Genomic DNA, 25,879 nt, shown 5'->3' with positions numbered 1-25,879 from the left:
TGGCATTAGCAGTGGATGCCATGGCAGGTCCCTGGAACTTCCTTTGGCCTGCATCTTTCCTCCAATTCCCATGTTACCAAGAGTACTCCGTTGAGTCAGGGAGCAGCAGGTTTCAGTCATCCTAGTAGCTCCAAACTGGCCGCGCCAGTCGTGGTTCACCGCGGTTTTCAAGCTAGCTGCAGGTCCAGGTTGGCATCTTCCGCAGCGACCAGATCTTCTTCTGCAGGGGCTATTCGGTCACGAGTACCTACCTCAGTTGGCTTTAACGTCTTGGTTGTTGAGACTGAGTTTTTAAAGGCTAAGGGGTTTTCCCCTTCAGTCATTGGGACCATGCTCCGGGCGCGGAAGCAGGTTTCTGCGCAGAACTACCACAGGGTTTGGAAAACTTATATCATGTGAAGTGAGCTGCGCAGAGTGCATACTGCTCAGTTCCGCCTTCCAAGGTTTTTAGCATTTCTGCAGGCTGGTTTGGATGCCGGCTTACGACTTCAATCTCTGAAGCTACAGATTTCGGCTCTGTCCATTTATTTTCAGCAACGTCTGGCTCTCCTCCCAGAGGTGCAGACTTTTTTACCGGGGTCTTGCGAGTGCAGCCTCCATTTCGGCCACCAGTAGCGCCATGGGATTTGCCCCTGGTTCTGTCGGCTCTTAAGTAGGTTTCGTTTGAGCCTTTAGAGAATCTGTGGACCTTCGGTTAGTCACGTGGAAAGTGATTTTTCTTATGGCCATTGCCTCGGCTCAGAGCGTCTCTGAGTTGGGGGCCTTGTCTTGCAAACCACCATTTCTTGTTTTCCACGATGACAGGGCTGTTCTCAGAACGGTTCCTTCTTTTCAATCGAAAGTAGTTTCATCTGTCCACTTGAACCAGGAAATTGTGTTTCCTGTTTTCTCACCTTCAGAGTCTTCAGGGGACCAGGACGATCTGTCACTGTTGGATGTTGTCCGGGCCCTGCGAATTTACTTAGACAGAACTTCGGACTTTCGACGGACGGACTCTCTATTGGTCCTCTACGAAGCCCACAAACATGGCTGGCCAGCCAGGAAGCAGACCATTGCTAGATGGCTACGCTCAGTGATCTCAAAGGCTAATACTGATGAGGGCTGCCCGGCACCAGCTAAGGTGTCGGCTCATTCCACTCAGGCTGTGGTGGCCTCCTGGGCGGCGCATCACGGGGCCTCAGCTGAACAAGTTTGTTGCGCAGCTACCTGGTCCTCTGTCCACACGTTTGTGCGGTCCTACAGGTTTCATATTTTTGCCTCCGGTGACGCCCACTTTGGACGTACAGTTCTCTGGTCAGGCAACCTGCTGGTCCCTCCCCTGGGGGCGGCTTTTGAACGTCCCATGGTCCAGTGTCAACCAGCCCAGATAAAAGAGAAAGGAGGATTTTTGGTACTTACAGTTGAATCCTTTTCTCTGAGTCAGGCTGGGGGACACTGCGTTCCCTCCCTCACGCTCAGTCGTATTGAGTATGAGTTATGATTTGGGTCTTAATTGACCGTCAGTTTCGTTAAGTTTTGGTGTGACAGTGTCACTGAGTATTGTTTCTGCTTATCAGGCACTTTTTAAGTTGTACTGAAGTCAGGGGTTGCAGAGGGGAGGAGTTATAGATTTCAGTGTGTAGTGCCAAATCCACACCTTCCCACCTACAACGCCCCCTCCCCATGGTCCAGTGTCCCCCAGCCAGACTCAGAGAAAAGGATTAAACGGTAAGTACCAAAAATCCTATTTTTTTTACATGTTGAATTCTCCAATTGCCGTCGGATAGCCGATCATCGATGGCCGTCGATCAGTGGATTGGATTGTGGATCGACAGAATGGGGAATCGAGGCTGTTGATGTATGGTCCCCTTTAGCAAATCATGGTTTCAAGACATGTCTGCTCTGTACAATAAATTATTAAATTTCTAATCTGAAGGCAGCATATGCCTGATGCTACATAAGACACTGATTATGGGGGTTAGAGAAGTTCAGTGGGCGTTTTGTTGTCAATCTGCCTTGTGATTGACAGGTCTAGGCTGGTTTAAACAGCCTATCACAGGTTTTGGTAAGGGAGGGTCTTAGCTCCCATACTTAAAGAGAGGAAACAGGGTTCACTTCCTGTTTTGTGACTGGAAAATTCCCAGTTAAGTACACAGCACTTATCTCTGTCATCCATTTTGTTTTTCTACAGTCTCTCTCACCTCGTTTCTCATTAGTTTCTTTCTCTACCCTTCATTCCTGTCTCTGCTTTATCTACATCTCATTCCTGTCTTATCCATTACCTCCACCACCCACCATGTCCTTCCCCAGGCATTCCCCCATTATGCCAGCTACCCCTGCCACAACGGTGCACCCGGCCATTGTTTCTAGTTGCGCTGCGTTTCCCCCTGCTGTAGGTGCTGGTGCCCACCCTGGCCCTAGTGGGTCGGGTGCTCCACACACCTTAGAGGCCACATCCCAGTGGAATCATTCACCTGTGCCATCCCCCTTTTTGCACGCGCCGCAGCCCCCATTTTTTCCATATTGGCCCGCATTTTATCAGGCCGGGCAGTCTTTGGCGCAAGGGTCCGCACCGGCATCGGCTTTACCCCTATAGGGCAGCTCCAGGTTGGGGGCCTTTTAATGCCGCCAGCTTCTAACCAACCCCCTCTCGTGGGCCAATCCCCTGCTTCAGACGGCGGGTCGGTAACTGCGATAGAACAACCGCCTCTTTTAGGGACTTATTCTGTTGATAATACGGCACACAGTGTTAGGCTTGTTGATACTGCTGCTTCTCTTTCTCTTACAGCCCCTTCCGGAGATTCGGAGAGTCGAGTAGAGAACACGCACGGGACTCCACAGATGTCAGCAGCAGACAAAGACGAAGGAGCTACGACCGCAGTTGCCGCTGTTGGTGAGGAGGGGTCTGATAATGTTGTACGTGGCAGCGAAAGCTCAACCACCATGATTCTAGTTCTGCCTCGGGTTCACCAAGGAGGCCACGCAAGCTCATGCGCATCAAGGAAAGGACCAAGGAGTAGGGGTTAAGCCAGCTAAGGCGCAAGCAGCCTCTAAGGGTTCTGATGCTGATTTAGTGCACTGTTCCAATAAGGCTATCACTAGAGGTGTTAGGAAATGTATTAAGGAGAAGAATTACAAGGGACGCTATGTAGACCTTTTTACGATTACGGAGTTAGTTAGGAACGGCTTAGCATCAGCTAAAGCCTACGGGGGAATGGGCAAGGAAGTGTACCGTTCCTATGATAACTGGATGACTGGAATGCTGGTTTTTGGTGCTTGTTATCTTGAGACAAGGCCGGCAGAATACATGAATGTACTCAGGTACATTCATCATATCCATGGCATGCAGGTTAACGCCCGAGGCACTACCTGGCGTTCCTACGATGAGGTTTTTCGCAGGAAGCAGGATGGTAATAAGACCATGGCTTTGTGTTTCAAGGACGTCGAAGTATGGCTCGACATAACGCAGCAGCGCAAAGTCTTGGGTGACAGCACACAAAGGCGTAAGATTCCGGTCACAGGCAAAACATAGGCCATTCCATTCGTAAAAGGAAAATGCTTTGCCTTTAATAGTGGGCAATGCGATAGGGGAACAAAGTGTCGTTTTTGTCACTCCTGTGCCAGCTGCAGCGGAAACCACTCCGCCAAAGATTGCACCAAGACAGTTGGGTCTTCAGGCACCCCTCGTAGCGACAACGCAAAGTAGTCTGGATTTAGCCCCGTCCCCGATTCATTTGCCGGCGTTGTATAGATGGTTAGGTTTTTACCCGGATAGAGCCTCCGCAGAGTTTTGTTTTGCGTTTTTTCATGCGGTTTTCACATCCCAGTCGTAGCTTCCCGCAATTTGCGCTCGGCCAGAATGTTTCCCGACATGGTTAGAGCCAATTTGGCTACAGAGCTGGGTTTGGGTCGCATGGTTGGTCCGTTTGCTGAACCTCCCATGCCCAATTTGTGCATCTCACCACTGGGCGTAGTCCCCAAAAAGGTCCCGGGGAAGTTCAGGCTCATACAACACTTGTCGTACCCTGCCGGCAGGTCGGTTAACGACGCCACTGAACCTAACATTTGCAGCGTGAGTTATCAATCTTTTGATGCGCTAAGTCTATTTAGGAGTTTTGGGCTCGGGGCATTAATGGCGAAGGTTGATATTGAGTCGGCCTTCCGTTGTTGCCCTTACACCCCGAATCTTTTCAGCTGATGGGTTTTAGGTTCGATGGTTATTATATTGTGGACCGCTGTTTGTCCATGGGCTGCGCAGTCTCTTGCGCGTTGTTCGAGAAGTTTAGTACTTTTCTTCAATGGTGCATTCAGGCGGGTTCTGGTCATGCAGGTATTGCCCATTACCTGGATGACTTTTTAGTCGTGGAACCTGCGGGTGAGCTCAAGTGTGGCGATGTGCTTTTTTCAGTGAACGCATTGTTCCATACTCTTGGGGTGCCCGTCGCGCATGAAAAAACGGAAGGCCCAGTGATGTGCTTATCCTACTTAGGCATTGAGATAGACACCTCGGCCGGTTGTTGTCGCTTACCGGAAGACAAGGTTCAATGGTTGAGAGAGCAGATTGGTCATTGTGTAACAGCAAGTAAGGTTTCTTTGTGGGAAGTGCAATCCTTGTTGGGGTTGTTGCATTTTTCATGCCATGTGATACCCATAGGGAGGGGTTTTTTTGTAGGAAGCTGGAGAGAGACACATCGGGTATATCCTTGCCTCATCACAAATCGTGCCTGCCTAGGGAGATCAAGGACGATTTGAGTTTGTGGTTGTCGTTCTGGGAGAAGTTCAATGGAGTTAGGATTTGGCCTTCCCCGCCGATGGAGCTGTTTACGGATGCGTCCGAGGCAGTTGGTTTTGGCGCTTATTTTGATGGCGATTGGTGTGCTGAGCCTTGGCCAGAGGTGTGGCATGCTTCAGGCTTGAGGCAAATATGCTACTATTGGAGCTTTTCCCAATAGTGGTCGCCGTTGAGCTCTGGACCCACAAATTGAGTAATCGGAACATTGTGTTCTGGTGCGACAATTTGGGGGTTGTACAAGTCATTAATAATCAGAAGTCATCTTCTATGCCTGCATTGTGCTCGGTCAGGCATCTAGTCCTTCGTTGCATGGAGGCGAATATTGGTTTTAGGGCATGCCACATTCCAGGAACCGACAACTGTATAGCAGATGCATTGTCGCATTTCCAGTGGTTGAGATTTAGGAGCTTAGTACCACAAGCAAGTTTGCAAGGATTAATTTGTCCTCCTTCCATATGGCAGATTGTCAAGCCGGTATAGAAGGATTGGCAACCATGGCTTTTGTGCCATCTACGCGTTGTGCATATCTTGCGGCCTGGAGGGATTGGGAGCACTTCCTCGGGTCAGAGGTTGGCTCAGGTAAGACAGAGGAGCAATGTCTTAGCGCGTTTGTCTGGGGCTGTTACGAAGGAGGTAGATCCAGATCGTCCACAACTACGGCACTAGCTGGGATTGCATATTTTTCAATATTACATGGCAAGGCAGATCCTTTTTAGTTTCAAAAGCCATGAATGGTTGGGCCCGTTGCGACAAGCCTAGGGAGGATAGGAGGCGGCCCATTGATGTTACATTATTGTGTTTGCTAGTCGATGTAGTGTCAGGAGTAGCTGCGGATCCATACGAGGCAGCACTGTTCCAGGTTGTATTTTTAATGGATTTTTACGGGGCTTTTAGAATTTGCGAGTTGATTGCGTCATCCAAGGGATCGTTGGATTCCGGCATGCTAACTGAGAACGTGGTCCTTAAGGCAGACTCCCTTTTATGCAAAATACACCGCTCGAAAACCGATCAGTTTGGCTGGGGACAGTGAATTACCCTCAGGGCGCAGCCCCAGTCCAGAGTGTGCCTGATATTGTTGGCAGTTAAGTTTTCTAGTTTACGCCCCTTTAGCTGGCGCACGCAAATTCCTTTCCTCTTATGAAATTCCAATTTTCAGCTGTCTTTAAGCATGGTTTACTGGCTTTACAATTGGATGCGTCCACTTACAGCACGCATTCCTTTAGGATAAGAGCCGCCACTTGCGCTGCAGACAAAGGCACGTCAGTAAGCATTCAGTCGCTTGGCTGTTGGAAATCTTCCGCTTACAAGCGGTACATTTGTCCTAATATTAGCAGCTAGGAATGCGCTCCCTGCGGGGTTGACCCAGACTTTTACTCGTCACCATTGTGGGGGTGTGAAGGAATTTGGCCGAACAAATAATAATAATAATAAAAAAAAAGAGACGAAACAAAGAAATAAAGAAATTACACAAAGCAAAATAAGATCCCTGAGGGTCTTTTTAGATGGTTTTACCTTCGCATGGGTCGCCCGTTTCTTCCTATTGCGCCGCCCCTCCCTCCCTTCTCCCTGCTGCCCCAATTGTTTGGTATTGGTCATGTTTTGTTTGGAGGAATGTTAAATTTTGCCTGTATGTTTTTGTTCATGGATTGTTATTGACTGTTTTAGGATTAATCTGATTATAGATGGATCTCAAGATGGCTCTCCTATTTGGTTTATCGGGCATTTCTTCATTTACAGGGCGGGGCAACCCCACTTATCCACCAGGTCAGCAGATTTATTGGGTGGTCGGGAGGTTAGGTGGTTAAGAGTTAGGAGGCTCAGGTGGGCGGGAATCATTCCACTTGTTACTGAGTCCATCGCAAAATGGGGCGCGCACCTTGGTGCTTGGTTTTTTTCACGCCGGTGGCAATGATCTAGGTAGAGGGACAGGTATCAGCCTTATCCTCCGTATTAAAGCTGATTTGGAGGAGGTGCAGGCTCGGTGGGGCCCCATTAGAATAATATGGTCTGACATCACCCAGCATCGCGAGTGGCGATGCTCTTATGGTGCAGTGGTCTTAGACCGGGCGAGGAGGAAAGTTAATGCCTCTGTTGGCAACTTTGTTACAGCAAGAGGGGGTTCTGTGATTAAACACCCTTAAGTCAAAAATGATGACCCTAGTTTATTCAGCCTTGACGGGGTGCATCTTTATGAAGCGGGCATGGTGCTGGTTTTGCGTAGCCTTTTTTCCACATTTGGGGTAAAATTGTAGTTTTGGTGTGGCGTGCTGCGGTTCTTTAAGATCCTAGCGTTGTCGGAAAAGCATTGATTCTCAGCGGCCCAACAGGGTGCAAGTGGTAGTTGCAGGGCGCCTTCCTTTCCCAGGGCAAGTTGTCTCTGCCCTTAAGGGGGGACCTGGGCTTCTTCCTAGAGGTGGGGCTCAGTAGTACTAAGCCAAATAAAGGGGGGAGTAGCCTATCGTAACTCAGGTTGCGTCAGAGGCCTTCAGGTAGCCTCATTCACTAGTTTATCGTGGGCTAGAGCTTGGGAAGCCATGCTTTTTTCTTCGCCACCAAAAAGATTGTAATTTAATAAATCTTTGTTCAATTTTGATTCCACTTCAGTTGTCTGTGTCTTCATTCAAGTTAATTAAGGCAATAAACATCTGTGTAAGGATCTAACTCCTCAGGGTATAGAGGGCTTAAAAACTATTTTGCTTGGATGAAACAAAATATCAGTATATTGTCAACATCTAATTTGTATTGTCTATGTATATTTTTTAAAGTAATAAATCTGTATTAATATTTAGATCAAGGGATAAACAGTCACCTGACCCTTCCTGATTTCATACTTCGCTATAGATACAGTATATTCCCCACTATCTACAGCCAGGGTTGGACTGGCACACAGGGGTACAGGGGAAATCCCCGGTGGGCCCCACTGCCTATGGGCCCACCTCCCCTCCTCTAAGTGTCAGGTTGTAGACCTCAAATTATAGGTTGTTACTACACCAAGATTTGCCTAATGGTTAGCCTAGCGTCTGTGATGGCTGGCCGCACCCCCTCTGGTGGATGACCACACCCTTACCACTGATTCCCCCGGTGGGCCCCTCATTGCCCAGTCCGACATTGTCTACAGCTCTTATTACAGGTTCTCGATTTATCTATATCAAAGGGATATAAATACCCAATTTATTATTTATTTTCACTTTATTATTTTACGAACATTAATAAAAATGTATTTGTAAAATATTCTGCAAAGATTATGGGCCTGATTCAGAGATACATGCCAGTATGCAGGCATTTATTTCCAAGCACGCAATGTGGCCGCGTCTGTAGCTGACTTTTATGCAACTCTGAATACTCCCCTTTGTTTCTGGACACACGTATTTATTAACATGAGTGGGACCTGGAATACCTTTTAGGCAGTGGAAAATATAATGTGTCACACCACAGGCTCCGACAGAGTAACATCCCTTATGGACATATTGCATCAAACAGAGCGATAGACTGATTGCGTGACTTACTAACTTTAATAAATTGCATCACAGATATGGGAGTATCCTTGTTCCAAACAGCAGAGGTTGTGCAAAGCGTATTTTATTGTATAATCTTTATAAAGTTTTACTACACAATGAAATGAAACAATGATTATGAAACAATAATATCATGCAGGTATCAGTAACAGCTAAATGTATTACACAAGTTATTTGGATGCACAATTACTATGTCTACTACTGTCCAATTCAATCATATACATGTAAACTAAGAGGCCCTCTCATAGGCTTAGGCCATAAGTTCCAAGTTATTAATATGTTGCTGAGTTTTTAAATCCAATAACTGAATGCCTATAGAGAAAGCTAATTATATCAGACAGGCGCTGAGTAAAAATAAATATGAAGAATGAAAAGTAAAAATTGAAAGCATTAAAATATATATATAATGTTTAAGCTCTTTTGTAGAAATGGTGGTGGAAGCGGGGCTGGCAGAATGGTCCTTACTGCTGCGTGTATACTGAGCACACTGCCAACCCTAATGGTCCCTCACTTACCGCTAGACCACGTCCGGTCCCTACTCCAGTAGATGCGGTGTAGTGGTTTGGCAGTGTCCTGTGCTGTTTCTCCGGCTCAGCTCCAGTATACTTCGCGTCTGCAGCGCCCAATGATGACGTCAGACGCCGGGTAGATGTAGTGTTGCGGCTCCAGGTAGAATCGACCAATTTCTGTTATAGAGATGATCCGCTCTTTAGCCAACGCGTTTCACACACATAGGTGCATTGTCAAGGATATTGTTAATGTCCCTTTGAGGGGTATATATACTCAAAAACTTTAATTCAAACAGGAAGTTAAAAACAGGAAGTACTGTCTAAAAGTGTGGGAAGCACATGCCTCCATGAAAATGTATATAAAAAAATATATAAAATTTATGCTTTCAAAATAAATTGAATAAAAAGTGTTTATGGAATAGTTGCAGTATATAAAAGTTAAGAAAAAAGTTGGGAGTAATTATAGAAAAACTTTAAGTTCTATATCGATATTTAAGCCATGCGGTTCCAGGGTATTTAATAAATAAATCCATTTTGTTTCCATTTTTTTCAAGGTTTTTACTTCATTTTCTCTTCTCCAATTTCTTTCCAGTTTCTGGATCCCAATGAACCTCAGTCCCTTTGGGTTCTGGTTATGATGTTTTCGGAAATGTTCTGAGAGGTTATGAGTTGTTAGTCCTTTTTTAATGTTGTATATATTGCTCTGAGATCTGGGTCTTAATTTTACGTTTTGTTTGGCCAACATACTGCATGCCACATGGGCATTCAATTAAGTATACGGCTCCTTCAGTCTCACAGGATATTTCCTCTTTAATGGGAAAAGATTTCTTGGTTTTATTCTATGTAAATTCCTTGATAAGTCTTGTATATCCAGTCTGATGTCTACATCCTGTACAGTTAGAACAGTAGTGAAATCCTTCGGTTCCTTTTTTCCGTAGTTCTTCAATCGGTAAGAAACTTGTTGTCAGATGTTGCTTGAGGTTTTTGGCTCTTTTGAAGATAATCCTGTGTTTGGCTGGGAGTACCTTCTTTACTTCTTCATCTAGCATCAATATATGCCAATGTTGCTTTAAGATATCTTCAATCTTTTGATGATTCCCATTGTATTATAAAGGCCGTCTCGACTTCATTGGGTCTTTAAGATTAATAATTAATTAGTTCTTTCCTGTCGAGTTTTGCCACTTTATCAATCTCTTTCTGTAGATGTATCTCTCTATACACTTTTAGGGAGAATTTTTTCTTTAATTCCTCACTCTGTTGTTTGAAAGACTCATTTTCTGTACAGTTTCTCCTAATTCGTTGAAATTGACTTCCAGGAATGTTTCCAATCCATCTTCGATGGTGATTGCTGTTTAGCTCTTTAATGTGAGTTTTTGACTGTAGTTTGTGTTCTTTAGCAAAAATTTCCAAATCCAGGAAGATTACTTTCTCTGTGCTGGAAATAGTTGTAAATTTCGACAGGAAAGAACTAATTAATTATAAATCTAAAAGACCCAATGAAGTTGAGACAGCCTTTATAACACAATACAATGGGAATCATCAAAAATTTTAAGATATCTTTAAGCAACATTGGCATATATTGATGCTGGATGAAGAAGTAAAGAAGGTACTCCCAGCCAAATCCAGGATTATCTTCAAAAGAGCCAAAAACCTCAAGCAACATCTGACAACAAGTTTCTTACCGATTGAAGAACTACGGAAAAAAGGAACCAAAGGATTTCACTACTGTTCTAACTGTACAGGATATAGACATCAGACTGGATATACAAGACTTATCCAGGAATTTACATTGAATAAAAGCAATAAATCTTTTCCCATTAAAGAGGAAATATCCTGTGAGACTGAAGGAGTCGTATACTTAATTGAATGCCCATGTGGCATCCAGTATGTTGGCCAAACAAAAAGTAAAATTAAGACCCGGATCTCAGAGCATATATACAACATTAAAAAAGGACTAACAACTCATAGCCTCTCAGAACATTTCCGAAAACATCATAACCAGAACCCAAAGGGACTGAGGTTCATTGGGATCCAGAAACTGGAAAGAAATTGGAGAGGAGAAAATGAAGTAAAAACCTTGAAAAAAATGGAAACAAAATGGATTTATTTATTAAATACCCTGGAACCGCATGGCTTAAATATCGATATAGAACTTAAAGTTTTTCTATAATCACCCCCAACTTTTTTATTAACTTTTATATACTGCAACTATTCCATAAACACTTTTTATTCAATTTATTTTGAGAGCATTAATTTTTTATGTTTTTTTATATATATTTTTATGGAGGTATCCGTTTCCCACACTCTTAGACAGTACTTCCTGTTTTTAACTTCCTGTTTTAATTAAAGTTTTTGAGTATATATACCCCTCAAAGGGACATTAACAAATATCCTTGACAATGCACCTATGTGTGTGAAACGCGTTGGATAAAGAGCGGAGGTATCATCTCTATAAGAGACATTGGGCGAATCTACCCGAAGCCACAACACTACATCTACCCAGCGTCTGACGTCATCATCGGGCGCCGCGGACGTGAAGTATACTGGAGCTGAGCCGGAGAAACAGCATGGGACACTGCCAAACCACTACACCGCATCAGCTGGAGTAGGGACCGGACGTGGTCTATCGGTAAGTGAGGGACAGTTAGGGTTAGCAGTGTGCTAAGTATACACGCGGCAGTAAGGACCATTCTGCCAGCCCCGCTTCCACCACCATTTCTACAAAAGAGCTTAAACATTATATATATATTTTAATGCTTTAAATTTTTACTTTTCATTCTTCATATTTATTTTTACTCAGCGCCTGTCTGATATAATTAGCATTTAACTCTAAAAGTAAACGGGCTGCTTTTTCTTTCCTTCCCACAAGTGCAGACAACTATTTTTATTTGCCTATAGAGAAAGGATGCAGTAAAAGGATTCTTACCATGCACGACATAATGACCAATGATAATGGGATAATAGTTAGCACATTACCTACTCATAGAATGCCTGCCAATAACTATCAGCCCTGGCTATGTACTAACCTTGAATAATGCTCCATCTCTTCCTCCTGGCAACATTCCATAGAACGGTATCAAGTCCTCTCCCCCAAGTGAGGCGGCAGCCTCCAAAGCCCTGCAACACAAACATATTTCATGCCAGCTTTCCATGCAGCCATAGAGTTTATTGCCTATAAGAGACCCAAAATATGTGTTGCATAGCCACCGTCAGTGGAGCTCATTTATGTAAGTGACAAAAATAACAGCTTGAGGTGCAAATTACATAATGTAATATCATGTTTTTAATAAAAACAACAACTTTATTTATTGACTGACAACAAATAGAAAATAATTATCTGAGACACAGGGGTCTATTTACTAAGCAGCGTTAGGAGACAAAGTGAAAATATAAGGTGCCAGCCAATCAGCTCCTAACTGCCATCTCACTGGCTGTGTTTGAAAAATGACAGTTGGGAGCTGATTGGCTGGCACCTTATCACATTTCACTTTGTCTCCTAACACTGCTTAGTAAATAGACCCCTAATAATCCCTAGCAGTATGGTCTTTCTTTTCAGAACAGCTTGGTGGATCAGGATGTCCATTGCTGAATGAGGACTAGACACATTGTCCACATCCATGTACAGTGTATGTTACGGAAACAGAGCTTAGTCTATACTTTCAATTCAACTTCCAGGTTTACTTTATATGGGAAAGCACATTTCTAGGTGCACATTAACCAATGTAATAAAACATTCCTTCAAATATACAATAGTGAATCATGTAAGAAGGACCCAATCTCAATCACCCTCATGATTAATGTAGGATATAAAAGAGATGGATGTTGCCGGCTTTGGCACCTACTGTATATGAGTGGTCACATGAGCGAATAATGATCATCTGACCCCCAGGTCATGCGGCATGATAGGGTGTTTTTAAATAAAAATCAGTGTTAAACAAGTTTTGCAGTACAATTTCTATTATAATGATACCTTAATCAACGGGAATGTGTATTCTTACTTACTGTAGGTTTGTCTTCCACATTATTACTGTGCAGTCTTTTCCTCCAGCAGTAAACACATATTGACCATCACATGAGCAGGCGATGTTGGCTACTCCATCTGGATGGCAAATGAGAGCTATTGACTTGTGTGGGTTTCCATCAACTGGTAGAATTTGAAGACCAACCTAAATTGAGATATTGGATAACATACAGTTCATGGTTACTAAAGAACACGTACAAGTTATTTTTCTTCTTAAAACAGGAAATATCCCTATAGAGCTTATTTAACCCTATCAAGACAAAGGTTTTTATTCGTTTTGCATCTAGAATTTAGGACAATTTCAAATTTTTATGAAGAGACAATAAATGTGTGGAACTGTGTGCTGTTCATAGGACTGACTTCAGCTACACAGGGAAAACAATTGTTTTGTCTTACCATGGCCTTTTTTTGTTCTACCACAAATGCACAAGTCCTTAAGTTAGCATTAGAGTGTTAGAACCTGGAATAAGCAAAGCTTAATGCAGTTCCCCAAACTCCACCATTACAGTCCAGGTTTTAAGGATATCCAGGCCTGTAGGAATTGGGTAATCTCTAGGAACACACTATGGAATGCATAAAAGTGCGAATGGTAGCCATCTTTCCTCTGGTAATGAACATCTTTATTTCCGGATTTGCGCAGTTTGTGTGGAACGCACATTGTAACACACAAGAAGTAGCGGCGGTCATCTTACTGCCGAACTGCGGAAACTATGGATAATGCTTCCGCTCATTCGGTTCCAGACATGCGGTGGCCATTTTTTTTTTTTTGCTGAACTCCGGATAGTATGGAGATTGCTTTCCCACATGCGCGGTCCATTTTACTGCGGACTTGATTTCTAATTAATAATAGAGTGTATATAGCTGTGATTTATTGTTGTGGGGGTATATATATTGGGGTCTAGCTTATTATCACCATATATGCTTCTGAGGAAGGACATGTATATGTCCAAAGCTCGTTAAGTCCATTGTGCAGACTTGCACCAGCGGCAGGTTGTGGGACTCCTTTGACTGCCTCCTGTCGGTGAGCACGATTCCAGGGATTGTACAACCTTAGTCCTATTCCATCTACTTGGACTCTGGGTAGGCGAGGGGAGCCTGTATCCCACTCAAGCCGGACTGGAGAGTGAGTTATATGTTTTTGTTATTCTGTTACATTGTGAGTGCATTTGTATTATTAAAGCCACCTTTTACTCAGTCTCTGCACTAGCAGTTTGTTTTGCTGTATTCCCCTTATTACTATACCTTGAGGTATGGACAACAGGGGGAACGTGCTTCTTTTTCAGATATAAATGGAACCAGTGGATTTTCCCCACTTCATTAGCAGTATGGATAGTTAAAGGGGAATTACATCCATATGAGAAATTATAAGCTATTGCTATTTGTGGACGTTGCCTCAATGATGGTGATTACTATCCATTTTATTTTTTCACATGGTGACACTACCATTTTATTGTGATTTTACATGTTTATGGTTTTAGCGCCTGGTATTGCTTATGTATTCACGATATACGAAAGAAAAGACTTGAGCAAAGAGGATACATAAGGGTTGCAAAAAAAAAAAAAAAAGTGGGACACCCAAGTGACAAAGACTTGGGGACCCCATTAAAAAAAAACTCAGAAGGTTGGCAAATGAATAACTAAGTGGCACTGATGGCAGAGAACATTTTTTATTTTTTAAGTGACCTAACATTGTAGTTTCAGCTGGTGGCAGGAGTGTTAAAAATGCATATAAATGTATTTAACACTGTCATAGCCCCTAAAGCAGAGGTTTTCAACGGCTGTGCAGCAGGCGGTTGAGAAGTGTGCCGCAGCGCAAGAGCCGCCGGCCACATTAAAGAACTGCAGACTGGGTAGCGCTGGCGCTGAGCTCCTCTGGGAGGCTCAGGCGCGTCTGGGCCATGACCTGCCTAAACATGGTGGCATGACATCACAGGTCATGCATGTCACGTTGCCTGCCTGAGCTGCCTGTCCCACCAGACTCAGCCAGCCTGTCCCTCCCACCCGCCCAGTTAGCCCGTGGCCCACCAGTCACCCAGCTCTTTCCTCCCACCCACAGCCAGCCAGCCCTTAATGGACACTGCTGACAGCTCTGCAAGCAGCTGACAGACGGCTCTGCACTGTGGGAACCCGCCGCCGATGAGGGACAGGTAGGTCTAGAAAAATGTAAATTTATTTTTCATGTGGTAGCCAGTGTGATTTGTTTTGGGGGGAGCAATATGGGTTTTTTATTTTGTTTGGGGGCAGCCAAAGGTTTTATTTTCTGGGGGGAGAAATGAGGTTTATATTTTTTTCTGTGTGGTCAGCAATGTGTTTTTTTGGGTGCCAATGTATGTGTGTTTTATTTCTCTGGGGCCAATGTATGTGCTTTTTATTCCTGTGGGGGCCAATGTATGTGTGTTATTCCTGTGGAGGCCAATGTATGTGTGTTATTTCTTTGGGACTAATGTATGTGCATTTTATTCCTGTGGAGGACAATGTAGTGTGTTTTATTCCTATGGAGGTGTTTTTTTATGTGGCAACCAATATGTATGTTTATTCATAGGTCGCGCACGCCGTATCGCTGGATGGTGTGAAAATCACTGCCCTAAAGATTCTGGGGGCCTAAGTGGCCCCAGACCCCATTCGCTTTATATTTTCCTATACCCAACAATGTAGTGTGTGTGCACATGGTATCATTTTAAGTTTTTACCTTGTTCTCACACTTCCCTTATAGGTGTTTCCACTGTATATTTCAGTACCAGTAAAAGTTTACAGCCAGATTTTTTTTTTTTTTTTTTTTTTAACATTTCTATTATCCATCAGAGCAATAATGTAATACACATCATAATATAACAAATTAAATAATATGTAAAACAAAGATCCATTAAGAGTAGGAATATATAAATAATACAATATAATAACAGAAAATATTTCAATTAAAAAAAATAATTATACATGATATCCAAAACAGTCTAAACATGGCAAGCCTAAAAAAAAAAAAAAAATTACCAATAGAATAAAAACAGGGGAAAGGAGACCCAAAAAGAAACAGATCCCACCTCAGCCTGTAACAGGCAAAGAAATGGGCGGATCACCCAATAAAATCCGTGTTTCATACCAAGAAGTGCTACAGAAACATAAATATATTTGGCGTCTTAAGGCCAACGTAAAGGAGTCTACAGCCAGAATTTTTAAAAACAGTTTTCAAGGGACAACATTTTTTTCAATTTGCTTTGCTCTGGGGACCATTAACCCTAGTTGTGCCACTGGCAGTGGCAAGGCACAATCTCAGAGTAGCTCTGCCTAATGTGGGGGTGGGGTCTTCGGGGAGGGATGAGTTCCACTTCCACCACCTCCCCAGGACCACTTTAAGCCCTAATTGTAATGGTATAAAACACCCATTACTGTACATTACGGATATTAGCAGTCTCCCCTGATTTTGTGACCTTCAAAAAGTTTCATGGTCCCTGTGATCATACTCAGTATCTGTTCTTATTTTTTAAGGCCTAAGCTGTATACATTAAAGGATAATTCCAACCACTGGAGTCTATTCCTCTTCCCTTAGCTAAAACAAAATAGCTCTATTGTTGACACTTGTTGAAACTGTATATATAGGCCAAAGCAGGGGATGGGGGAATGAAGAGGAGTCATGTCACAGCTGAGATGTAGTTACGCGGCCGCCGGTCTAAATCCCGACGGGGTAAGCCCGAAAATGGACGAAATACAGAGGCCTATCTTTATCCCGACGCCGGAATCCAGAAGTACTCCAACTCGAACAAAGTAAGTCCGGGGCACCCTTAGCTGTTAGCTGCGCAGGGGGGGGGGGTTAGGTTTAGGTAGCATAGCAGGGTTAGCATTAGGTTTTGGGGGGGGAGGAGGTTAGGGTTAGGCAGCCCTAGGAGGGAGTGTTAGAGTTAGGCACCACTGGGGGGGTTAGGGTTAGACATTAAGGGGGCATGGTTTGGATTAGGCACCACTGGGGGGGGGGGGTCAGGCACTAACGGGGAGGGTTAGGGTGCGGGGTGGTTAGAGTTAGGCTACAAGAAGGGAGGGTTAGGGGGAGAAGGAGGGGTGTACGTATACTTACCCAACCCCTTTCGGGATACCAACCATCGAGATGCCGCTGTCGGTATTGTCACAGGAGGTATCTCGAAAGCTGGCATTACATACCCATTCTGTCACAGCTATATTGTAAATTGCACTGCTAAGATAAAGCTGCCCAGAAAGTGTTTGCTACATGCAAAAGCAGCCAGTATTTGCTTTGGATGCAGCAGGAATTTGCATTTGAACTCCATGCAATGCAACATAATTTTTCAAGGTGATAATTTGCACCCTCTGGGCCTGGTTCTGAGTTGAACTCAATACTTAAAGTTACTGTTTTTAGCAAGCTGCACATCTACGAGCGATTCTCAGTCGTATGTGTCTTAGTTGCTTCTCACCAACAGCTGAACAGGCATTACTGGGCTTTGCACATAGAAGCATCCTGTGGGCATGTAGACAGAGTTTCAATATATTCTGAGTTGAGAGTATACATAATTCTAGCCATTTTAATTTTCAGTGGGAACTTCTGCACCAAAAACAGGGTAGATCTGTAAGTGTTGTCAATAGTGACAAATATAGGGAGAAGTGAGGTTGCATAGATGTGTCAGATTCAGAATACAGTAGGATGTTCGCATTGGACTTACTATCACTGGAAGTGGCCAGAATTGCGACTCAGGCTCTTTATCTGTATTTGCTCCTAAATGTAAATAAGGCCCACAGTATTTATAACAAAGAGTATTAGAAATCATACCTTATCATCTGTAATATATGCCAGGAAGCCTTTGCTGAGATCCTGATCACATGAAGGAAACACTTCCATTTTCCTCACAGGAGAACCAAATGTTGGACCCAAGAGAGTATTCCTGATGGAGAAAGTACATATATAAGGGGATATAAATGCGTGTTATAATTTAATGTCCCAACCATTCCAATATGTCACATTGCATTTCATAACCAATCCAATAAGCAGTCGGCCATAGGCCTCATCTGGAGTTTTCGCAGTAGGTGCTGGTCTAGGGGCCAACTGAGTCATGTTTTTAAAACTTTTTCTAAATTTTTACTTTTGTTTTTAACTAGGAGCGGTGGGGGCTTCAAAGATCGAGGCCCTGATCTGCTTGGCACTAGCCTATACGGGGCGTGTCTCAGCATAAGTGTCCTTTCCGGTGGCTGCTCATGGATCAGCCCTCAGCCATTCCCTCATTCCCGAGTCTTCCTTCCCTCTGCTTGCATCTATGTCTCCTGCATCACCCATAACCACATCCCTTTCTGCCAAGTGCAAGGAGTGAGCATACTACTGCTGTGTTAGCGGTTAGAAGCAGGGGGTTTCAGCTCCTTGTTCTGAGCACCAAAACCAAATGGAGCATATTTATACAAATAGTGAAAAAGCAGGGTGATGAGGACACACAAAAGAGGAGTCTTATCAGGGTGTGTGAAACTCCATAGTGAGAAGTCCATAGAGTAGCAAATGTATTAAAAAAATTGTGGTGAGTTACGAAGATATACTCCATGCGGTAGACTTGCCAGACTCTATTGACAATAGATAACAGTGCTTCCAATACAGTGCAATTTGGCAACTAGTGGCACTTAATATGTGTAAGTTTCTGGGTGTGTTGGGCATGTCTCAGAAGCCGTGTAACAGTAGGGAGTAGAAGAGGTTGTCTGGGACTCATGTCCCAGTAACATTTTAAGGTGATGTACCCATCCAATGGGTTTAGAAGAGGACCACCACACTTCAGACAGAGTGCCCTCAGACCTACATGTCCTTCAGCTGAAATATAGAGTTATAGTAGACTTACCTAGATATCTTTTTCTTCAAGGTCCACAGGGATACCATGGGGGATATTATGGTTGGAAGACCAGGCACCAAACAGTTAAAGCTTTGGCTCCCAGAATGCCCGGGGTCCTCCTCCATATATACCCCACCCCTAGCAATAGCACTTCAGTTTAGTTAACAAGCCTAAAGGCAGGAGAAGGAAAGAGGAGAAGGAAGAACAATTGTACACCAGAAACACTCTTACAGAAGATGAGGGAATCTGAGACCGAAAGAAAATCACCCAATGAAGCCAAGTGCGTCAGGGTGGGCGCCCTGTGGACCCTATGGACCTCGAAGAAAAGGAGTTATTTAAATAAGACTACCATAACTCTTCTTCGGGGTCCATAAGGATAACATCGGGCTGTCCTAAAGCAGTTCCCCTAGAATGGGGGATGCTCCTGAGCAGAAGGAGAAACTCGTCGCCCAAAGGAAGCATCCTGGGAGGCAAAAGTATCAAAGACATAAAACCTAAGAAAATTGTGAACAAAAGTCCACGTGGCAGCCTTGCACAATTGTTAAGCAGAGGCACCATGACTGAATGCCCACGATGGCCCTACAGACCAAGTAGAATGTGCTGTCACCGTGCTTGGGACAGGAAGATCAGCCTGTGAGTGCACCTGAGAGAGTCATGCGTAGCCATCTCACCAGAGTCTGCTTATTAGCTAGCCATACTCGTTTGTGAAAACCATATAATACAAAAAGAGAATCTGATTTTCTAGCACAGTTTATACGATCAATATTGATACAGAGAACACAAACTACATCCAGGGAGGCTTCATCTACAGAAAGGTCTGGAGCCTGAAAAGCTGGAACAACAATTTCTTCATTCACATGAAAAAGGAACACTACCTTAGGAAGGTAACCCTCCTTTGTACGAAGAACAGCTTTGGTGAAAAATAAAAAATGGGGAGCGACAAGAGAGCGCTGCCAAATCTGAGACTCTGCGAGCAGAAGAGATGGCAAGAAGAAAAAGTGTCTTTGCTGTCAATCACTTCAAATCTACAGAGTCTAAAGGTTCATATGGGGAAACCTGTAACCCCCTTAAGAACCAAAGACAAATGGCATGGTGCTACCGATGGAACAAAAGGAGGCTGAACTCGCAGAACTCCTTGGAGAAAAATTCTAACATCTGATAATGAAGAAATCTTCTTCTGAAACCAGACTGACAGTGCAGAAACCTGCACTCTCAAAGTGGCCAGGTGGAGACCACTGTCTAACCCTGCCTGCAGAAAAGCCAATATCCTAGAAATCCTGAACACCTTAGGATCAGATTTCTTCTGAGAACACCATTGACCAAAAGAATGTCACACTCTGTAAAAGAAGCGGGGCAGAAGCAGGCTTCCGTGCTCTAAGCATCGTTTGAGATACAGAATTGGTATTCCCTTCATTTGTAATGCAGAAGATTCAAGAGCCACGCTGTCAAAGCCAGGCGGGGCAAGTCCAGATGTCGGCAAGGATCCTGCCACAGAGGGAGAGGATACGGAATGTCTACCAACAGATTCTGTATGTCGGTGGACCTATGACGTCTGGGCCAAGCCGAAGCCACAAGTATTACCGTTGTTTTCCTGCATGAATTTCCTGAGAACTCTTGGGAGCAGGGAAATTAGAGGAAAAAGATACGCCAACTTGGAGTCCCATCTTACTGCCAGTGTGTCCACGAAGGGTGCTGTTGGGTCTCTGGACCTGGCCCCATGCTTGGGAACCTTGTGCTTTAGGTGTGATGCCATGAGATCTATCTCTGGAAGACCCCATTTGTTTACCAGTGGCTGAAACGCTCCTAGATGGAAAGACCACTCTCTGGCGTGTATGTCCTGGCGACTTAGGAAGTCATCTTCCCAATTGAGTACTCCCGGAATGAATATTGCTGAGATGGCCAGACGATGATGTTCTGCCCAAATGAGAACCTTTGTCACTTCCTTCATGGCTGCATACATTTTTGTGCCTCCCTGATGATTGAGGTAGGCCACTGTAGTCACATTGTCGGACTGGGTCTGCACAGGCCTGCCCTGGAGCAGGTCCTGTGCCCTGACAAGTGCTTTGTATACTGCTCGCAGTTCCAGAATGTTTATTGGCAGATGACTTTCTTGATTTGTCCATCTCCCCTGGAAGGTGTGATGACCTGTCACTGCCCCATCCGCGAAGACTGGCGTCCGTGTTGAGAAGCACCCAATTTGGAATCCAGAATGGGCACCCTTTGTTTAGATGCTCCTTTTTTAGCCCCCAGAGGAGGGAATGACGAACCTCTGGAGTGCGAATGATCATCTTGGACCGTATCAAATGATGCTGTCCGTTCCACCTGAAGAGAATCAACCTTTGCAGGGGCCTGGAATGGAACTGAGCATACCCCACCATGTCGAAGGTTGATACCATTGATCCCAGCATCTGCATTACTGACAGAATGGATACTCTCTGCTTGCGTAGCAGCATGTGTATCCGCTTTGATAAAGCCATAATCTTGTCCTCTGTCAGAAACACCCTTTGTGTCTGAGAATCTAGAAATGCTCCCAGATGTACCATCTGCTGTGTTGGAGAAAGTGATTTCTTCCAATTGATGATCCAGCCGTGCCATTGTAAGCAGGTTATAGTCAGTTGAAGATGGTGTTGCAAAACCACCGGAGTGTTACAGTTTCCTAGGATACCCTGTGTAAACCGTTAGAACCCAATGGACGAGGTCTTTCGCCAATAACAGCCACCCGCTGTTCCCTTAGAACGAAGTACGTTCACCGGTGCTTAGGTGGCCGTCTGGACTTAAACTCAGAGTAGTAGCGGTTTACACAGATCTCCTAGGAAGACCAAGGTTGGGCAGCACAGACTTTGTAATGGTTAGCATTACTGCCTCACAGCACTGAGGTCATGGGTTCAATTCCCACGACGCCCCTACCTGTGCGGAGTTTGTATATTCTCCCTGTGCTTGCGTCGGTTTCCTCCCGGTACTCTGGTTTCCTCCCACACTCCAAAAAATATACTGTTAGGTTTATTGGCTCCCAACACAAATTAACCCTAGTGTGTATGTGTGTGCGCATGTGATAGGGAATATAGATTGTAAGCTCCACTGGGGCAGGGACTGATGTGAGTGGCCAAATATTCTCTGTAAAGCGCTGCAGAATATGTGTGCGCTATTTAACTAACTGGTAATAAATAAATAAGGTTAAATGTGACATAGATGAGAGCAGATGGCAGAGAAGCGATTAGCTCAGCTGGTGATGCAGCAACTACCACCGGTGGTATGCACCGCTGGTGGTATTGATGCGGCTAATGTAGCCAGAGATATTTTATGAGGCTAATGAAGCCAAGGGTTTGATGCGGCAAGTTCCGCTGGTGGTATGCATCGCTGGTGGTATTGTAATGTAGGCGAAGGATTTGATGCGTTCTTGTGAGACCGTGGTGCGGCTTGGTTAGCCGTTATGCGGCTATAACTGCCGGAAGAATTGATGGATTGCTGTGGCTTTGTGAAGATCGTGGTGCGGCTTAGTTAGCTGTGGTGCGGCCATAACAGCCAGAAGAATTGTTAAGTTGATGCGGCTTTGGGGAGACCGTGGTGCGGCTATAACAGCCGGAGGAATTTATAAATTGATGTGACCTTGGGGAGACCGTGGTGTGGCTTGGTTAGCCGTGGTGAGGCTATAACAGCCAGATGAATAAGTTGATGCGGCCTTGGGGAGACCATGGTGCAGCTTAGTACAATGCAGGAAAAGAACACAGAAACAGGAACTGGAAGGGCACATACGGAGACGCTATAGCCGGCAAAGCCATGAGGAAACGGTCAGGTATAAAAAGGGAAAAAGACCAATCAGAACCACAGAAGTTCATCCTGTGTTCCCAGTAACACATGGCGTCGTCCAGTGTCCAGATCACCTAGCAACCAATGGTGCCGTTCCCGTATGGCAGGCAGAAGTGGTAGGCGCAATCAGCAAAGTGCTGGGGGGTGACAAGCTGCGCCGGCGACTTGTAGCACAGAGTTCGTGCCAATATCAGAAGGTCGTCCAGATATGGCAGTATTCTGACTCCCTTACGCTTGAGATAAGTCGTCATGACTGAAATTAACTTGGAAAATATGCGGGGAGTTGTAGAAAGGCGAAAGGGTAGAGCCTGAAATTGGTAATGTTGCTGAAGGACAGTAAACCGTAAAAATTGCTGGTAGGATGGGATAATTGGAATATGCAGATATGCATCCTGAATATCCAAGGAAACCATGTAATCTCCCGACTCCATAGCCAAAATAATTGACCGGGTAGTTTCCATGTGGAATTTGGGAACATGGATAAACTTGTTGAGGGTTTTTAAATTCAGCATATATATGCCCCATTCGGCTTCTGGACCAGATATAGATTTGAGTAATAACCCCTTCCCTGTTGGGACACAGGAACTGGAACTATTACCCTGCCTGTAGCAGGGAGTGAATGGCTTCCGGAAAAGCCAAGGCCTTGTCCACATCTGATGGAAGCTGTGTGTCAAAAAAACCTCTAGTGGGGATGTCTCCTGAAAATGAGGGCATACCCCTGAGAGATCACTTCTCGGACCCAAGCATCTGCAGATGTTTGATGTCAAATTGAAGAAGTCGGCCCCCCACCATGGGATCCCCCAGGAGGAGGCCTGCTCCATCAGGCCAAAGGCTTGTTGTACGGCTTAGAAGCTGAATATCTTGCCTGGCCAGACCTCTTAGTTTGTCGCTTTGACTTACGAAAACTAGTCGGCTAGAGAAAGTCTGTCCTTTAGCTCTTTCCTGAGGACAGAAGGACTGAAAAGAAACCTGCCTCGCTCTACTCTTTGACGTAGATGGCAGACCTGCTGACTTTGAAGCCACCAGAGTAGTAATTATGTTATCCAACTCTGCTTCAAAGAGACCTTTCCATTTAAAGGTAAGACTGCCAGCGCCCTCTTTGATCCTGTATCAGCCTTCCAAGATCTTAACCATAGGGCCCTGCGTGCTACTATGGATGCTGCTGATGCCTTAGAAGCTAAAATTCCAGCATCCACTGCAGCTCCTCCCAGATAGGAAGCCGCTTCTCGTATGTGGGAGATATTTATCATCTGTTCTCTGGTAGCATTTGGTAGAGAGTTTACCAATGCCTCAATCCATTCTTCAACAGCTTTGGCTACCTAGGCTGGATGGATAACAGCTCCAGATGATGAAAATATTGCCATAGACAGGCTTCAATCTTTTTATCTGTGGAATCCCTCAGAGAAAACGTTGATGGAATAGGCAATGTAGCATTTCTGATTAAATGCATTATATGGGCATCCACAGTAGGAGGTACCTCCCACTTAGCACATGCAGAAAGTGGGAAGGGATCCAATGATTTTACTCTCTTATCTAAATAAAATCACTTATCAGGGTTACCCTATGGCTCCTCAATAAGCTCAATGAGCTGTTCAGACACAGGAAACTAAGTTTTGACCACCTTTCGGTGGTGATTAAACATTGGAGTCTTCTTTCTATAAGCAGGTTCATCATCCTGAATATCTAGGACTGATTTAACCACCCTCACCAAAGAAGTAACCTCCACAATAGATGGATGCTCCTCCTCCACAGAAGTAGATCCTGGAGAGGAATCCTGTGCATCATCATCCTGTGATTCTTCTGATGATGCGTCTGAATCCATATATTTGGCAGACTGGGATAAAGACAACTTGCATTTAGGCGCTATAGTCACTACCGATCTGCTATCAACAATAGATGGTGCCATACTAAAATGGCCATCAACATCCTTTATTGAGGAATGCATATAAGGTGTAAACATATGTGGACACCCCCATCCAAGGAGGCATCGTCAGAGTAGCCAAACAATCCACCACCTGCATCATAACCTGGGACAAAGAGGCAACCCAAGATGGCTCTTGTCCAACAACAGGTAAACTGGACTAGTAAGGTGGCTCTTTATAACAGACAACACATAAACCCTCCTTTATGTCCTGTGAGGACACATAAGTCGTACATGATTTACATGAAACCAGCACAGGTGGCTCCCCCTCATGCTTCCCTTTATCTTCTGACAAAGTAAAGGTAAAAATCACAAAGTTATGTGACAGCCTTCACAGAATCTCAATGAATGTGAAGTACTCAGAAACAACAGTGATAATTGACAGATAGAAAAATAGTATCAGTCACATACAATGCACATGTAATATAATTATAATTGGCTCTAAATCAACTACAGCAACGCAAAGGAGTGGTAGGACATGGAGCACTGTATACCTTAACCAAGTTAGAGGTATACAGGAAGACTGACCTAGACCCTCCTGAGACCAACAAGCTACCGGGCGCACTGAGCATGGACCGTGAGCGTCTCATACACATGGAGTGTAGCCGGAGCAACCCAGATGCGCGAAACCCTTCATAGGGACTGCGTCTGGGTCGGGGGAGGAGCTGCTGGGGGAGCGCCTATCTCCCCATAGCTGCATTAAGCAGCCGGGTACACTGGCCTTGTGCATACTTGCCTACTTTTGAAAAATACTTTCAGGGAGATTGCCGCGCAAAGCGCGACGCGCCATTCAGGGGTGTGGCCTGCCCCAAAGCGCGTGTCTAGCTCAACCTATGGGTGTATATAGTCCTATAAACTGAGACCCTAGCTCCCCCACAGACATTAATATAGCTCTGCCCTACCACATTCATATTACTTGATGCCCTACACATATTCACATATACACACACACACATACATTCACACACACACAGATACATTCCAAACACACACACACACACATTCCAAACACACACACACACACACAGATACATTCACACAGATACATTCCAAACACACACACACATTCACACACATTCCAAACTCACACACACATACATTCACACACATACATTCCAAACACACACACATTCACACACACACATTCACACAAACACACTCACACACAGGTTAGTGTACTCACCTTGGGACCGGGCACTTCTCCAGCCTCTCCACCGAACAGCACAGCGCTGTCTCCGCCAGACCAGAGCTCCTCTCTGCAGCTCCAACAGGACTCCTCCACCATATCTCAGTCGCCGCGGCTCCCATGTGCAGGTAGGAGAGGGGGGAGGGATCCGCTGCTACTGCCGCTGGAGCCAGACACTGGTGTCTCCATGCGGCTACTCACAGAAGCCCGACACCTGCGCTGCTACCAGGCTCCACCTGCCACCGCTGTCGCACCCAAGCACACTCTGTGTGCGCACTGCTCACTAGCGCCGGCCACCGCTACCCACAACTCCGCGGTAGCCGGCTTTTAAGTAAAATGACA

At 44.8% G+C, this 25,879-nt stretch overlaps 1 protein-coding gene across 5 annotated transcripts in view; it reads right to left on the bottom strand.

The window, feature by feature from the left end:
* CFAP251 (cilia and flagella associated protein 251) overlaps positions 1–25,879 on the bottom strand; it is an 85,208-nt gene that overhangs the window by 17,715 nt on the left and 41,614 nt on the right. For all 5 annotated transcript variants that reach the window (XM_088449071.1, XM_088449067.1, XM_088449070.1 and 2 more), the window contains exons 17-19: positions 17,588–17,699; positions 12,798–12,961; positions 11,822–11,912 (exon numbers count right to left, since the gene is read on the bottom strand). In XM_088449071.1, the coding sequence (XP_088305197.1) occupies positions 11,822–11,912; positions 12,798–12,961; positions 17,588–17,699 (367 nt within the window). The remainder of the gene's footprint in view (positions 1–11,821; positions 11,913–12,797; positions 12,962–17,587; positions 17,700–25,879) is intronic.

Source organism: Taudactylus pleione, unplaced genomic scaffold, assembly GCF_031769625.1.
Source record: "Taudactylus pleione unplaced genomic scaffold, aTauple2 ptg000479l, whole genome shotgun sequence".
NCBI lineage: Eukaryota > Metazoa > Chordata > Amphibia > Anura > Myobatrachidae > Taudactylus > Taudactylus pleione.
The sequence above is the reverse complement of the archived record's forward strand: the minus strand, read 5'-3'. Positions and strand labels throughout refer to the sequence as shown.